The sequence below is a fragment of the Xenopus tropicalis genome, chromosome 10, assembly GCF_000004195.4.
Source record: "Xenopus tropicalis strain Nigerian chromosome 10, UCB_Xtro_10.0, whole genome shotgun sequence".
NCBI classification, from domain to species: Eukaryota; Metazoa; Chordata; class Amphibia; order Anura; family Pipidae; genus Xenopus; species Xenopus tropicalis.
Genome location: NC_030686.2, coordinates 39,849,849 through 39,864,899, shown reverse-complemented (window position 1 = coordinate 39,864,899; position 15,051 = coordinate 39,849,849). Strand labels below are relative to the sequence as shown.

General features: G+C 44.0%; 1 protein-coding gene across 2 annotated transcripts; it reads right to left on the bottom strand.

Annotated features, from left to right (window-relative positions):
- Positions 1-4,068: 4,068 nt before the first annotated feature.
- srsf6 (serine/arginine-rich splicing factor 6) lies at positions 4,069-13,391 on the bottom strand. Of its 2 annotated transcripts, XM_031894022.1 has the most exons (7): positions 13,234-13,391; positions 11,429-11,577; positions 9,005-9,117; positions 7,530-7,732; positions 6,463-6,639; positions 6,162-6,360; positions 4,069-6,128 (listed from the first exon to the last, which is right to left on the bottom strand). In XM_031894022.1, exons 1-7 carry the CDS (start codon positions 13,338-13,340, stop codon positions 5,403-5,405), a joined length of 1,674 nt encoding a protein of 557 aa, XP_031749882.1. In that variant the 5' UTR covers positions 13,341-13,391; the 3' UTR covers positions 4,069-5,402.
- Positions 13,392-15,051: the final 1,660 nt, after the last annotated feature.

Below are 15,051 nucleotides of genomic sequence, written 5' to 3'. Positions count from 1 at the left end.
TTGCCTGAACCCACAGATTGCCAGTCTGGGCCTGGGTCCTGGCATTCCAAGTACCCAGAGGCCCAAACAGCCCCCCCAGCCCAATAAATAGTGACTGTCTATGGCACCTTACAGCAGCCCCTCTGGCATTTGCCTGAACCCACAGATTGCCAGTCTGGGCCTATCTAAACTGGAACAATAGGTGATGAAAATGCCTATTTCTGCAGGCAGCCATTTTATTAAAAAGGTCCAGCTCTGGTCCTGAACATTAGTTGCCTAGCAGCACCATGGGACTCACATTGAAGTGAAATGTCACATAAGTCACAGCCTTAACCCATTTACTGCCAGTTAGTGACAGCACTTCACGTTGGGGGTGGCACCACCACCAGTACCAACCCTCAGCAACAGGGATCCATCCTCTCATGATACTTCCTTGGAGTGTTTATTAAGTGTCCAAGTACATTTCCTTCTCTGAGTGAGAGAACATGTAGAGGCTGAAAGCCCTGTGATTATCCACAGAACACCGCCTAAGTGTAAAGGCAGAAAGCCTGAAATGAAACGGATATTGCTTTGGACTGCTCGCAAAAATAATAATTAAAAAAAAGATAGAAATTAAAAAAAAAAAAAGGGTTGACGCTTAGTGCAAAATTCACATAATCACGAAAACTGTTTTACACTTAAGTCAATGAATGCAACCTATACATAGAAGTTACACAAACTGATGGGCTCTTTGTGATTGTGTCACATTCCCCAATCGATTTTATATCCTGTGCCCAGGAGTGAAGGGGCCTCTGCCTTTTAACTCCCCGGTGGGTTGACTGCATAATGGCAGAAAAGTTTTTCCTTCATTGTCCTTGGAGCACTTCCAGTCCAAGTATCTGTGGGTTGGTCCTAGAAGGAGAGCCTGGGCATAAGCGGGGGCTCCCCAGGGCTTAATGGTAGGGCCAGATTTCATCCCCCCTGGGCTTGATTGTTGTGCCTGATGGTGGCTGCCCTGGGCTTGAGGGCGGGCCTGATGGTGGCGGCTGGCTCCTTGGGGCTTGATGGTGGCTCCCCTTGGCTTGAGGGTCGGGCCTAATGGCAGCTCCCATGGGCTTGAAACATAAAGCCAACCAGCTGGGGCACTTGGGGCAGTAGTACCAGGCATCCCATCTCACCCCCCTTTTTCCAGCATACTGCAGGCTCTCTGGGGATACTGTTTATTAGATGTAGGCGGGATCTGATCAATCAAAGTGTTTCCCCCTCAGCCGAGCATTCTCTCCAGCAGGCCCTCTTCCACACCCTCAAACAGCAAGGCAAGGAGCAACTGCAGCTGGTACTTGTAAAGGGATAATTTGGAGACTGATGCTGCTGCCTTGTTGACATTGTAGTAATTGTAAAGGGCCATTTCTATCAGGTAAATTGACAAATTTTTTTTTTTTATACCAGGACTTTCTCTTTCGGGTGGCGTTCTAATAGTCTTGCATTTGATCCATTTTTCTATGCCACCCATGTGTTTGCTGTACTCTTGGCTACACAGCCACTTTGAAATATGGGCCCTACAACTGCTTCTGTGTTGCAGATGGTAGTAAGCATCAGTACATTTTGGTATCATGATATTTTATTGCCAGGAGCTCATTGCTTCTCAGAGCATATGTATCCACACTTTAGTTTATTGATTAGTTCCCTGGGCAAGCATTTTATTAGTTGTGCCTGGCTGTGCTGTCAGAATAGTGGAGGGCTCTAAACAAGGGTATACTGGTATAAAAGTTGTCCACGTATAAGTGGGAACCTTGGCCCAGCATTGGGGTGATGAGCTCCCTGACAATTTTTCCCACATACAGTAAAACCAAAAGCCTGCATTAGTCTCTGTTATGATCCATTTGTTGGCCCGATAGTCAAACAATTATATCAGCCCAATAGGTCATCATATTACAAAGGCCTGGTCAATCAATAGTTACATTCTTAATATTAAGAGGTAGCCTAACGCCAAAGCCAGCCACAAGTACCACTTGGCAATAAAATGATGCAGACTCCATGCTCCTGTAATATCAGATGTGTCGATAGGTAAGTAATTCTCAGCAGACAAGATCCCCTTTAGTAACAGTAGAATCCCTGAGGAAATTCAACTTAATAACAAGGAAATGCAATTTCACACAATTAAGTCATATCACCATAAGTAATGTCTGTTGCTGCAATTATGTTACAGAAGGCGATGGCATTTTCAGAACATTAGTTGCCCACGGTAGCACAGATCTACCCACAGGGGACAAATCGTGTCATTACCCTAAAGCAGCCAACACTGTAGATGATCCATTATTAATGCCACGAGGACAGCAGCAGAGGAATGAGCCACATCCGGTAACAGCTGGCCCTTTTGCATCAACCGGATCTATTACTTGGTAAGTACATATGATCCAAGAATTGGTCCAATTGTCCTCTGAGTCAAAACGTATTTCATTCCCCTCCTGAGGCAAACTGGCGAAAGCTTCAGAGAGGGTAGTTTTTTTTCTTTTCTTAAAAAAGCTTCTGCATCAACTGAGACAAGTTTCACTGGTGTCCTTTTTAAGCCTAAATTACAGGTATGGGACTTGTTACCTAGAACACTCAGGAGGTTTCTAGATAACACAATTCTGTAATTTGTACCTCCATACCTTAAGTCTACTAAAAAATGATAAAAACATTAAACCCAACATGATTTTGCCTTCAATAAGGATTAATTATATAGTAGCTGAGATAAGTACAAGGTGCTGTTTTTACATTTTTGATTGCAGTGAAGTCTATAGGTTATGGTCTTCCCATAATTCAGAAATGACTGGATAACTGGTTTCTGGATAACACATTCCGTACCTGTACTATGTTAAAAGTTGTGAACATGTCTGATTGTTCTTTCACTTAGCCCTGCTAATAGGGGCCATGCATGGCTTCCAGCTTTCCACAACAGGGAACACAGTATTACTACTTGCCAGGATCAAAGTGCATAGATAAACATGTTTACAGTAAACCCAGATCATTACCATTTCCAAATACAGAAGCAACTAAAGGTTAAATAGGGTGCTTGAGTGGTTACACAGTGGGAAATGAATCAGGTGCAGACCATACGTGGCACAATTCTAAGGTTAAGAACCACCAGAGAGGCTGAATATTTATTGAAACACCAAAATGGTGGCTAAACAGAGCTAAATACTCTTCTTCCCAGATTTCATGTAGGTGTTCCCAGCTCTGCTTGCAGATTAAGCCATGCAAAGTTAACACTGCTTTAAAATGGCAGAGCACAAGCCACCACTATGGCAAGGACAATACTACAACAAAATCTGAAGCACTTCTAGCAAGGATGAATTTGCTTAATACTCATTCCCAATACCCATGTACTATGGATGATGTGGCTTGGGGATCAGACACAGAAAATCTTTAATGACCCTTAAATTTGGCTGTGTGCCCTAACCACTGGAACAATGGGACAGCCACTGAGGTAGGAACCCCAGTACTATATCTGAGGATTGGTCCTGCAGGTTGATGGACACCTAGATCAGCCTGTGTCAACCTTAGATATCACACTCCCAAGCTCTAAGCATCTAGTACTCTTCAGTACTTAGTGTTAAAGCAACAGGAAGAACACCCATTGTGGGTTACAGCCGTTTAGTGTGATCTGAAGTGGTGCTCAAAAGCTGGCCAGATTTTGGTCTTCCGTTATTGTTTGGACGTTTAAATGCGACAAGCTAAAAAATTGTAGGATGAAATCGGAGGATGTTCTAAATGTGAAATATTTGGCAGACACCAATTGTACAAAAGTGACTTCCTGGAAATGCATTGAAGGTTCTGAGGATATCGTTAACCGAAATTTTCTAACCTGCACAATCGTGCACATTATAATGCAAGTTATTGGGACAATAACATGGTCCAAAAATCGCACAATTATATAGTTGCATGTGTGGCTTTAGTCAGGAGTGAGTTTTGCATATAAATATAGATCAAAAACATCCTCCCCCCTTCCTTCAAAAAGACTTACTCTCAATCATCTACTTTAGGTTCCACATTATAGTGCAGACTGACATGATGGGTAAGGCACACAGCCTCATCCCCCACCTATAAAAGATCTGCATGAGTTGGTTTCATTTACAACTTTTATTAATGCACCTAAACAAAACAATATACAGGTACTAGACATATTAACCTGATCTGTAGCACACTTATATTAAAAAAAAAAAATTGGTGGTTCCCCACACTGCTCAATGGCTCCACAAATTTCTCAGAGGCCATCATTTTAATACACAATTGCCAAAAACAGGATGCATTTTGCGCACTAAGCTAATTTTGGACAGCACAAACTTACTATATGGCCTATCAATCGAGCTATCGTGGGAACGCTGCAATGTCAAATATTGCCTGTGCCTCGCTAGTTTCCCTCAAGTATCTGTAGCACATCTTTACGCTGGCCACATGTATGTAATTCCAATTGTGAGCTCCAATAACAAATTTAACCCCCATTAAAAAAAAAAGCTCAGCTAAAAAAAACCCCCCCCACAAAAAAACATCAATGGGTTTGGCATGTGTGTGGTACTGCTGGCCTACCAATAAAACAGACCCCTAGCCTGGTTAGGGCTGCTTTGGTTGTTGACAGGTGGGCTAAGATTTAGGTGACTGCACTGCTGGACAGGTGGTCAGAGACTTTGGCCTTGGTGTGGCCATAACAAAATAGAATTCTTGACAAACCAGAATGCTTGGAAAAGCAGTTTTATTTGCTCTGCTCAGTACGTAGTTCCATTTTTTAACTACAAAAAAAAAAAAGCCCTGCTTAAGAAATACAAACCTTCACTTTATTTACAAAGTCAGCAGCTATAACTTAATAGGAAATGTATTAACCCTCTGAATGGCAAGATAAGCAACTACAAAAGGTGCCCTCAAAACTCAGACTGGGTCCTCTAGTTGGGATTTGAAGTTAAGGCCTATGGGCCAAACAAGTTTGCAAATAAGCAGGTATTTCATCACTAGCATCTTAATTTCGTGTACAGAATGCACCACGTTTAGCAGCCCGAAGGGTTAATCCCAGCATTGCATTATTCTGGGTGACCTTCAGAACAGGGTATCATTCTATCCTAAATGGCAGTCATTAGCTCTAAGCCCTATTCTATAAAGGTCGTGTTAGGATAAAATGCTTTCACCTCCTTAGTACCAGAGGGGGCATCAGGTGGGAGTAAAAAAACAAAAAGGGAAAACAACCCCCCCCCCCCCAAAAGCACAACAATCAATACCTTAAAAAACAGCTTGACCTGTTCAGGCAAAGGATTCAACAATGCAATGAAAATTAGCGTGTAGCCATCCCTGACTGAAAGGAACAGGTTTAACTGAAGCACAATGAACTGCATTTATACATCAAGGTGTTAGTTGGTCCACAGTTCTAGCACTGGGCTTTGACATATCTACCGACATTGCATGCCAGTATCCTATTCTTGTGAGCTAGAGCGAGACCTAGAGCTGGAAGCTGAAGCAGCCCGAGGAAGAGGGCTGAGAGATCGCTCCTTGCTCCTAGAGACTGGAAGGGGAGACGGGGAGCGAGATCTTGCACCTCCCTTTCCATTTTCCTGTGGAGAACGGGATCTGGAGCGACTATGCGCAGACCTTGCCCTTTTAGCACTCGAGCGACCTTCGGAACTATCCCTTCTGCCTCTGGAATGACTACGGGATCTCTCTCTTTTGCCTCTGGAACGGCTGCGGGATCTCTCTCGTTTGCTCCTTGACCTACTACGTGATCTTTCCTGCTTGGATTTTGACCGGCTGCTAGACCTTTCCCCCTTGCTCTTTGACCAACTGCTAGACCTTTCTTGCTTGCTCTTTGACCGGCTACCAGATCTATCACGCTTGCTTTTTGATCGGCTGCCAGACCTCTCATGCTTGCCTTGGCTACGAGATCTGTCATGCTTGCTCTTTGATGGACTAAGTGATCTTTCCCTGTTGTCTTTGGACCGACTGCAAGAACTTTCATCCTTAGCTTTGGACCGACTGCGAGACCGTTCATCCTTTCCTTTGGACCGACTGCGAGACCGGTCATCCTTAGCTTTGGATCGACTGCGAGACCGGTCATCCTTGGCTTTGGACCGACTGCGAGACCGGTCATCCTTGGCTTTGGACCGACTGCGAGACCGGTCATCCTTGGCTTTGGACCGACTGCGTGATCTTTCATCCTGAGTTTTTGACCGACTACGAGACCTTTCATCCATGCCTTTTGATCGACTGCGAGACCTTTCTTCATTTTCTTTTGATCTACTGCGGGACCTTTCAACCAGGCCTTTGGAGCGACTACGAGACCTCTCCTGTTTTCCTCGGGATGTGCTTCGTGATCGTGAACCATGCTCAGATTTTGGCTTGCTTGCCCGTTCTTTACTTCTAGATCTTGATCTAGACCTAAGAAAATATATAATCATATCACTGCATGGTACTCAATATGCCAATCAGTTAAGATATAGAGGTTAAATAACCCAACAAAGAAATTAAACAGAGACCTACCGTGACTGGCTCTTTCCAGGGGACTGTGAATGGCTGCTCTTTGTAGGGGAATGAGACCTGCTTTTTTTAGCAGGGGAGCGGCCTTTTTTGGCAGGTGAGTGAGATCGACTCCTGGATCTGCTGTGGCTGGGCTGCCTACTCCTACTGCGTGATCTTCGCCTGCTACGAGAGCGTGATCTACATGAAAAGGATTATGAAGACATAGTGTTTAGGATTATGAAGTCGTACTAGGTAATAATAATGGAAGGACTTCAAATGTTCAAAAAACAAAAGTGGAATTGTTATGAAGTCTTAGGTGACACTACTTTCTGTAAAAAGTTGGCCGTGTAACCCTTATGCAATGCAGGGTCAATAAACAGACATTGTATTAAAGGAGACATATCCTATAAAAATTATGAATGTACCAGGGAATTATACTCCTCTAGATATAGAAGGATTGTGCTTAAAAATGTTGTGTTTGACTGATTTATTGAGAAATTCCCCCAAACCCCACTAGCCCCGCCCATCTGTTCCACTTCCTGCTGGCTGAATTCTCTGGATGAGCTGGGGAGCCGAGGCCCTCCGTACCCTGCACTGTAGGATAGGAACCAATCAGCAGCTAGGCTGACCTGATAGGGAACTGAAGCCTGCCTGTGCTTGTGTGAGTGCAGGGCTGTGATTGGCTCTCCCCCTCCTATGGTGCTTCAGGCAGGGACCGTTCGGACACGCCCACTCTTCATTTCACACTGGACAGAGAAGTGAGAGGATCTATAGGGAGCTCCAATTAAGGGGCCATTGTTACAGATAGGGTTAATGTTTAGCCCAAAGGGAAACCAGCACCGGATATTATTCATAATTGCCTACAAAATTAGGGTTTTTCCCATTTATCCAATATGTCTCCTTTAACTATCACTGAATATTGAGAATGTATATAATATTTTAGTTACACTTTGTTGGCGGTACGGTTTATTTAAATGTAAAAATGCATTTAAGTACATTTAACCTGTAGTTTTAATTGCCAAAATGGAACCTCAAAATCAACAATTACAAAAGGCAAACCAAGAGGTATATAAAGTCTTATAAATTACCTGGAGCGGCTGCCAGAATAAGACCTCCTGTGACGAGCTTTTCCTTCCACCAGCCGGATTCTGCGCCCATTTATCTCCGTGCCATCCAACTTTTCCATAGCTCTCTTCATATCAGAGTAAGACCTGAACTCAATAACCCCCTCATTGGCCCGCTCCTTATGTGCATCAGCGTATGTCACCTCGCCTGCCTGCCTCATGAAATCCTAAGCCGAGAGAGTCAAGTCAGCACAGTTACAACAAATATTTGGGACATCTTGCAATGCCCTGATTTTAAAAAAAATCCTTTATTTTAAAAAGCAATAGTAAGTTTAATACATTAATTAAAATGCTTACAAACTAGAGATATACAGATCCATAAACCCTCCTATCCTGATTAATAAACTACACTCTACAGAACAGTAACAATTTCAGGCATTAGCTGCTGAAGTTAGTTGGAAGCAACTAAAAGCATTTTCAGGTAACTAAGCTATTAATCTCATGGGCTGTAAAATGCATTAAATGGCTGTGTGCTCTTCTACCCCAAGGCTCGTCACTGGATGAGCATTGGAACTTTCAAGTGACACTTGGCAGCTGTGTTGAAGACAATTCAGAACAGGACATGAAATAGAAAGAACACATAACTGCATGCTTTTAGGCTGATGTAACACCAGATGGATTGAGCTGTTTGGAGAAATGCTTGAACCTGCCAATGCCACCTGGTATATATAACCTTAGGCATCTCAGTAGTTTCTAATCAGTTAATTACAAGTCTAATTAAGTTTGTTTCCCTCTATGCATACTCAAACTCAGTAGTTCGCTCCAGAAGAAAACAGGGAAGATGTAGAGAAGGCTAAACATGGCCCATATACAAAGATCTGCACCTAATGAGGTCACTAAAGCTGGCCATACACGCACCGATAATATCGTACGAAACCTCGTTTCATACAAAATTTGGTGCGTGTATGGCAAGTCGACCGATATCGCAGGAGGCTGCTGATATCTGTCGACTCGCCGATCGGGCAGGTTAAAATATTTTGATCGGGCGCCATAGAAGGCGCCTGAGCAAAATCTGCCTTCAGGGCTGAATCGGCAGAAGGAGATAGAAATCCTATTGTTTCTACCTCCTTATCTGCTGTTTCAGCCCTAAACGTTAGTGGCCGATTGAACGATCTTTCGTGCAACCGATGGTTGCACGAAAGATCGCAAATCGCCACGTGTGTGGCCACCTTAAATCTAAATGAAAAGATCTTTGCCCAATTTGGCAATCTACATGCAGAGCCAAATAAGTGGATACCATTGTTTGCCATTGGATCATAATGGATACCTCTGAAGGCAAAACAAGCTTTTAAAATCTTATAGGTATCTGTCGTCGAGGAAGTTGGCAAAAGCCCACAAACAGGCAGATAAGCTGCCGACAGTCTAAAGAGGCTGAATCAGCTGCTTAAATCTGCCCGGCATGGCCAAGCTTTTATTTTCTCACACGCCTGCTTACTCACCTTGAGATCTTGCCAGCTGCATCTGCTGGAGAGGTTTTCCACGATAAGTCTGAATTCTGTGCGCACAGGGGGACCATACTTGTCCCTGCCAGATCTCTGGTTCCTGTATCCACCTTCATTGCACATAGAAAATGTAATCAGTGCCCAAACTTACCCACATGCAGACTATCTAAATCTGTGGGAGGGCTTTACGTAAGGAAAACTTGCAAATCTTACATTAAAAAAAACCTCCTTTCATGCCGTGACTCTGGCGAATGAGCAGCAGAGATGTGGTGTTATAGACTTCACACTGCTGTTTTTTCAAAATGGTCTGCTCTGTGAATGCACTCGGCCAACCTCTACCCACAGCATTTTATTACACGGTTTAGACAACTGTATGGCATTATGAAATTTACATGCATTTCTATACAGGATTGTTACATGAGATGCCAGTCACTGTTTACATTAAGGCAGGAGGTATAACAGACTGCTTTTGGAACACACTCATGGGATGTCACCTATTTTAGATTAAATCCGATTTGGTCTAACCCTTGGAATCCTCACCATCACCCTGCGTCTAATGGCAATAGGCTGCTGTCGTCATGGCTTCCGGTAAGGTCAGCCAAAGGGTCATAGGGCAAGGGTCACACAATGTTTGGAAAGGCCAACCAGGAAAGGCAGTCATCTTAAGCCTCAATGGTCTCAGCCCCCACTGGTCTCTTTCAAATTGAAACATCAAGGACTGTTAAAAATGGATTTTGGAATTCGACATGCAAAAAGGTTAAGAATATACAAGTTAAACATGACAATTATTTCCGTACACCAAAACACCATGTCCCTCCCCCACAAAACAAACAAACTGTCCCACACAGCCCTAAGCAGCTCAGTGAATGTATGGTGATGGGAGAGTTTGCCCCAAGGGCTGATTTACAGTAACAGACTGCCTGCTAAGGCGCTCACATCAGCGCATGGGTAAGAGCAGCATTAAGACTTGGCCTCATGTCAAAAAGGGTCAACTTAATCGGTGTCTGTCCTCTGTAAAATGAAAGCTCTCTTTTATCTTACCACTCTCCTTGTGATTTAAAGGGGTGGCTCACCTTTAAGTTAACTTACAGTATGTTACAGAATAGCCAATTGTAACATTAATGGTCCTTGTTTAATATTAATAGTTTTTAAATGATCCTCCTTCTGACTCTTTCCAGTTTTCTAATGTGGGCCACCGACCCCAGCAGCCAAAAAACATTGCCCTAAACGTAATGCTACTTTGTATAACTTATCTTTCTATTCAGGCCCTCCCTATTCATATTCCAGTCTCATTCAAACAACTCTGGTTGTTAAGGTAGCTTAGACCGTAGCAACCAGATAGCTGCTGAAAATCCAAACTGAAACAAACATTTTTTACAGCTGCTACTGTCTCAGGATATTACACTCCACAGGATACCAAAAGTTAACTCAAAGACAAACAACCCCTTAGAAAAACTAATGTCTCAACCAATACTGAACCCATATGCATTTGATTTGACCAGTCTACCAAGAACACATACATTCCTGGTTAACTTTCCAATATTGGATTGAGAGGTAAGATAAAAGCCAATGAAAAATAAAGCTGTATATATTTATTTCCAGGTAACATCCAACCTTATATTCCCAATTAATCTCTTCTGCCAACATTTTTTTTTTTTTTACACATTGCTATAAGTGCAGTACCAGTAATGTAAAGTTGTGCTATAAATTAATGAAAGAAGTGTTACAGGGCAAAGGCCCAAAAAAGGGTACAAACTGAAGAACTGCTGTTATGTTTCCAGTCCAATACGCCTAACTTTATAAAAGGAGACATCCCTATGGATTTAAATTGTATATTAAGAGCTAAATATTCTTAATATAAAGTTGGGTCAAAGTCTGCTTTAATTGTCTGCCGATGCTTTAACTTATGTTATTGAGTTGAGAGCCGACCCATGTAACTCTGCGTGTTGTCAGGCAACAAAAAACAGGTTAAACACAGGACCTAAACCCTGGAAGCAGGGCCGCCATCTGGGGGACACAGGGCACTCCTCCTATCAATATCCCAATGGCAGAGGGGGGCCAAAAGAGCAAATTGTGGGTTGTTTTGGGCAAATTAGGAACACCCTTTTCATGCACAAATTAGGACCAGTAGGGACCCTATTCTAATTGTTGCCACAGCCCACTGCTCAGGTGACATATGAGCTAACTGCAGTTCCTTGGGGGGGGGGGGGGGGAACTAAGTAGCACGGGGCCCCATGATTACTGATGGGGGTCCTGTCTGGAAGGTAAAGTTGGTCACAATGTGTTTCCCACAAAGAGGCGGAGGGCTCACAGAAATTAAACCCCTACTTCTGGCCTCAGTTTCAACAGAAAGAATCCCAGTATTTGAAGTGAAATGCAAAGAGGTCTCAAGTTGCTGCTACCCAGGACTACAATGCTTACTGCGACTTCCATAGCCGTATCCATCCCGGTCTCGCCGTGGACCCCGGGCATGCTCTACAATCACACGCTCGCCACATAGATCTTTGCCATTTAGCTCGTACACTGCGTCATCAGCATCCCTCGAGTCCTCAAACTCCACAAAGCCATACCTGAAAAATATGTCAAACAAGTTGAGATTAGTATATTCAAATCAGTAAAGTAACAATGGATTGAACTAGCCCTGCACTAGAACTCTAGCCTGACAAACAATATTGCTGTGGGAAATTCTACTAGCCCAGCGCAACAATAAAGACCCCAGGAAAGTAAAATGGCAGCAAGGAAATCACTAGAATACTACCAGGGCCAGGAGACCCAGCCTGTCTGAGGTGTTACCTAACAACTGTGCTTGCCCCTTAGGGCTCTGGCACACGAGGAAATTTGTCGCCTGTGTCCCCCCCCCCCGGCGCTTTGGTGACAAGTCGCCATGACAATACACACGAAGAGATTTCACGTGGGTTGACGCTGGTTTAGCATTGGCGTCTTGTCGCCAAACTGCTTTTAAAAATCGCCGGCAACAAATCTCCTCATGTGCCAGAGACCGTAAAGGCATCATACATGCCATCTAAATTCAACGTTTCAAGATATCTCCATTTTTCCCTACAAGAATCACATGTGGCAGGGCTCATTCTCAGGAAAGACTTGGGCCGTATTTTAGGTGATTGCCTTAAGGGACCAGGGTGAGTGGCTACAGGCATGGTAGGCCGGCATGTCTGCCATTTAAACAGCAGTGTACCTAACTACTAAATATAATGTTATGTTAAACATCACAATATAAATACCCAGGTCCATTCTCACATTAGGAGCAGTGACTAGCGAAAGCATGGAGTGCCTCCCCCAGCCCCCTGGCTCCATCCCACCCCTGCACAATGGAACAATAAACCCCTAGGCTGATGGGCCACTGAACTAGACAAGATGGTACTTTTTTTAACCATATGAGGCTGGACGGTAGTTGTCTGTAACAAATGGACCAGCATTGGACACCGCTATGTTCTTACGTGAATTGAGTGAACCCTAAGACAAAAACTGTAGTACGGTGTTAGTCAGTGTCAAAAATAATAATAAAAACACAACAAAACACAAATACAAGAGTATTGTAGAAATGATACCTATATAGGTATCATTTCTACAATACTCTTGTATTTGTGTTTTGTTGTTTTTTTTATATTAATTGTGAAGCCTACGGACACCTAACCTTCCCTGTAAGCCCAGAATACCCCCTGGCACCCTACGGGGCCATTACAGGCTCACATCCTTCCCATAAGGCCACAGGGCACTCCCAATAAGAAGCACTGAGTATGCAGCACATGTGAGGGATGCGCACCCACTGGGCCTCCAGTTTAATGTACAAAAGCCAACACACGTACAAAGGCCGCAGAACAGCTGCAAAGTGTCGGAGTGCGAGTAAAATCGCATGAGGCACATGGGCGAGATACGCGTCGCCCACAACAAAAGCCGCTGAGCCAATAGGAGCCCCTGCCCCAATCACGTGTAAGGCCGCAGCAAGTCCGCCATTTCGAGCCCCAGCCTTAGCCACGCAGCCCGGCTCCCTCGCCTAACGGGGCGGCCTCCCACCTTTCCCACTGCCTTGCCGATGCTGGCACCTCATCCCTATTCACCTGCTAAAGGAGAACTTTCCAAGTACAACACTCCTACGCACTCCCCCACTACATGCAGAACAAAATGGCGCCCACTGCGCACTCTCGCCAGAGCATTGCGCGCTACCGCCGGGGAACAATCACTATATGTGCGTGTGGTTAACAACTCACCCGTTCTTTAAGTCAACCTCTAGTAGCTTCCCATAGCCCCCGAAGAACCGCTGGATATCCTTCTCCCGTACGTGGTAGCCGAGCCTTCCGATATACACCCGCGGCATGGCGACTGTTGTCTCACACTCAAGCTCTAAACACAGCAGAGTGACGCCACGACCCACGGCACCTACATTTATCAACTACGGGGGCGTGGTGTAAGCTTAGTGGGTGTGGCGGAAGATTGCCCGGGAATGCGCAATAGTTTCTGCGCCTCTCTTTTTTTTTTTCCCCCTAAACACGTAGAGCAGTCAATAAATAGGAAATTATAAAATAAGTTGTATTTAATTAAAACCGTGCAGAAGACTTTGGGGCAGATTTATCGAAATATCTTAATGCATAAAAACTCACTTATGTTCTATTCATTCCTATGCGATTCTTAGAAATGTATTAATCAAATGGTGAGTTCAAACTTTCACCCCATGATAAATACACTTCTTAAAATCCCATAGGAATGAATAGAAAGTGGGTGAATTTTTATGAAGTGGATTCTAATTTCACATTTTGATAAATCTGCCCCTTTGTCTACAAATCGGCACAAGTGCCAGAGCAGACTTAAGCTGGCCATACACGCACTGATACTATCATACGATATTCGGTGCGTGTATGGCATGTTGTCGAGTTGACCGATATTGCAGGAAGCTGCTGATATCGGTCGACTCGCCGATCGGACTGGTTAAAAGATTTTGATCGGGCGCCATAGAAGGCGCCTGACCAAAATCTGCCGTCAGGGCTGAATCGACAGAAGGAGGTAGAAATCCTATTGTTTCTACCTCCTTATCTGCTGTTTCAGCCCTGACAGTGTGTGGCGGATCTGACAATGTTTTGTGTGACCGATGGTCGCACAAAACATCGCCAGATCGGCACGTGTGTGGCCACCTTTATCCATGGCTGAGGTACAAATGCACATTATCCGTCGTCACAAATAAAATAGCCCCCTTTGCTACTAGGGGGCCTATTCATTAAAGTACTACAGGTATGAAATATACTTTTTTGTATATTTGCATGACTTTTTCGTATTTTTCATAACTTTTTCGTACTTTGCGACAAAATTAGTGCGACAAAATGGTATTGTCGCGCCGAGTACGAAAGTTTAGGATTCATTCAAGCTTCGGTATCGTGACTTTCCTTGGGTCAGGTTGGAGCTGTGCCATTGAGCCCTATGGGAGGCTTTCCTTGGGTCAGGTTGGAGCTGCAGAGTGCCATTGAGCCCTATGGGAGACTTTCCTTGGGCCGGGTTGGAGCTGCAGAGTGCCATTGAGCCCTATGGGAGACTTTCCTTGGGTCAGGTTGGAGCTGTGCCATTGAGTCCTATGGGAGGCTTTCAAAATCATGCACAGAAGGATCAAAGTCAGAAAGGTTTTACAGCCGTTTACAATCATTCGGATACGAAAATTTAATGACTTTCGGATCGCCAATACGATATTTTCGTAAGCATTTTCGTGATATTTGCGATCATCAGAAATCATATTTAATCCAAATTTTTCCCATTTCTGGATTTGAACTCGTACTTTAATGAATAGGCCCCTTGGTGTGGGTAAAACCAACCAAGGACAGAATGTATAAAGGTTCAAGGGGTTGTTAACCCAATCTTAAGACTGTCCCACTGCTCCCCCTAATTTTGCTGTAGAAGTTGTGGAAAAGCGTAAATATAGATACAAGAAAATTCACTGAACATTCTGACTAAAATCCTCATTATAAGTGCAAAAGAAGTGACCAATGAGAATTCTGATTGAAAGCACGGTGTCAGGCATCTTCCTTTTATCCTACATATAGAGA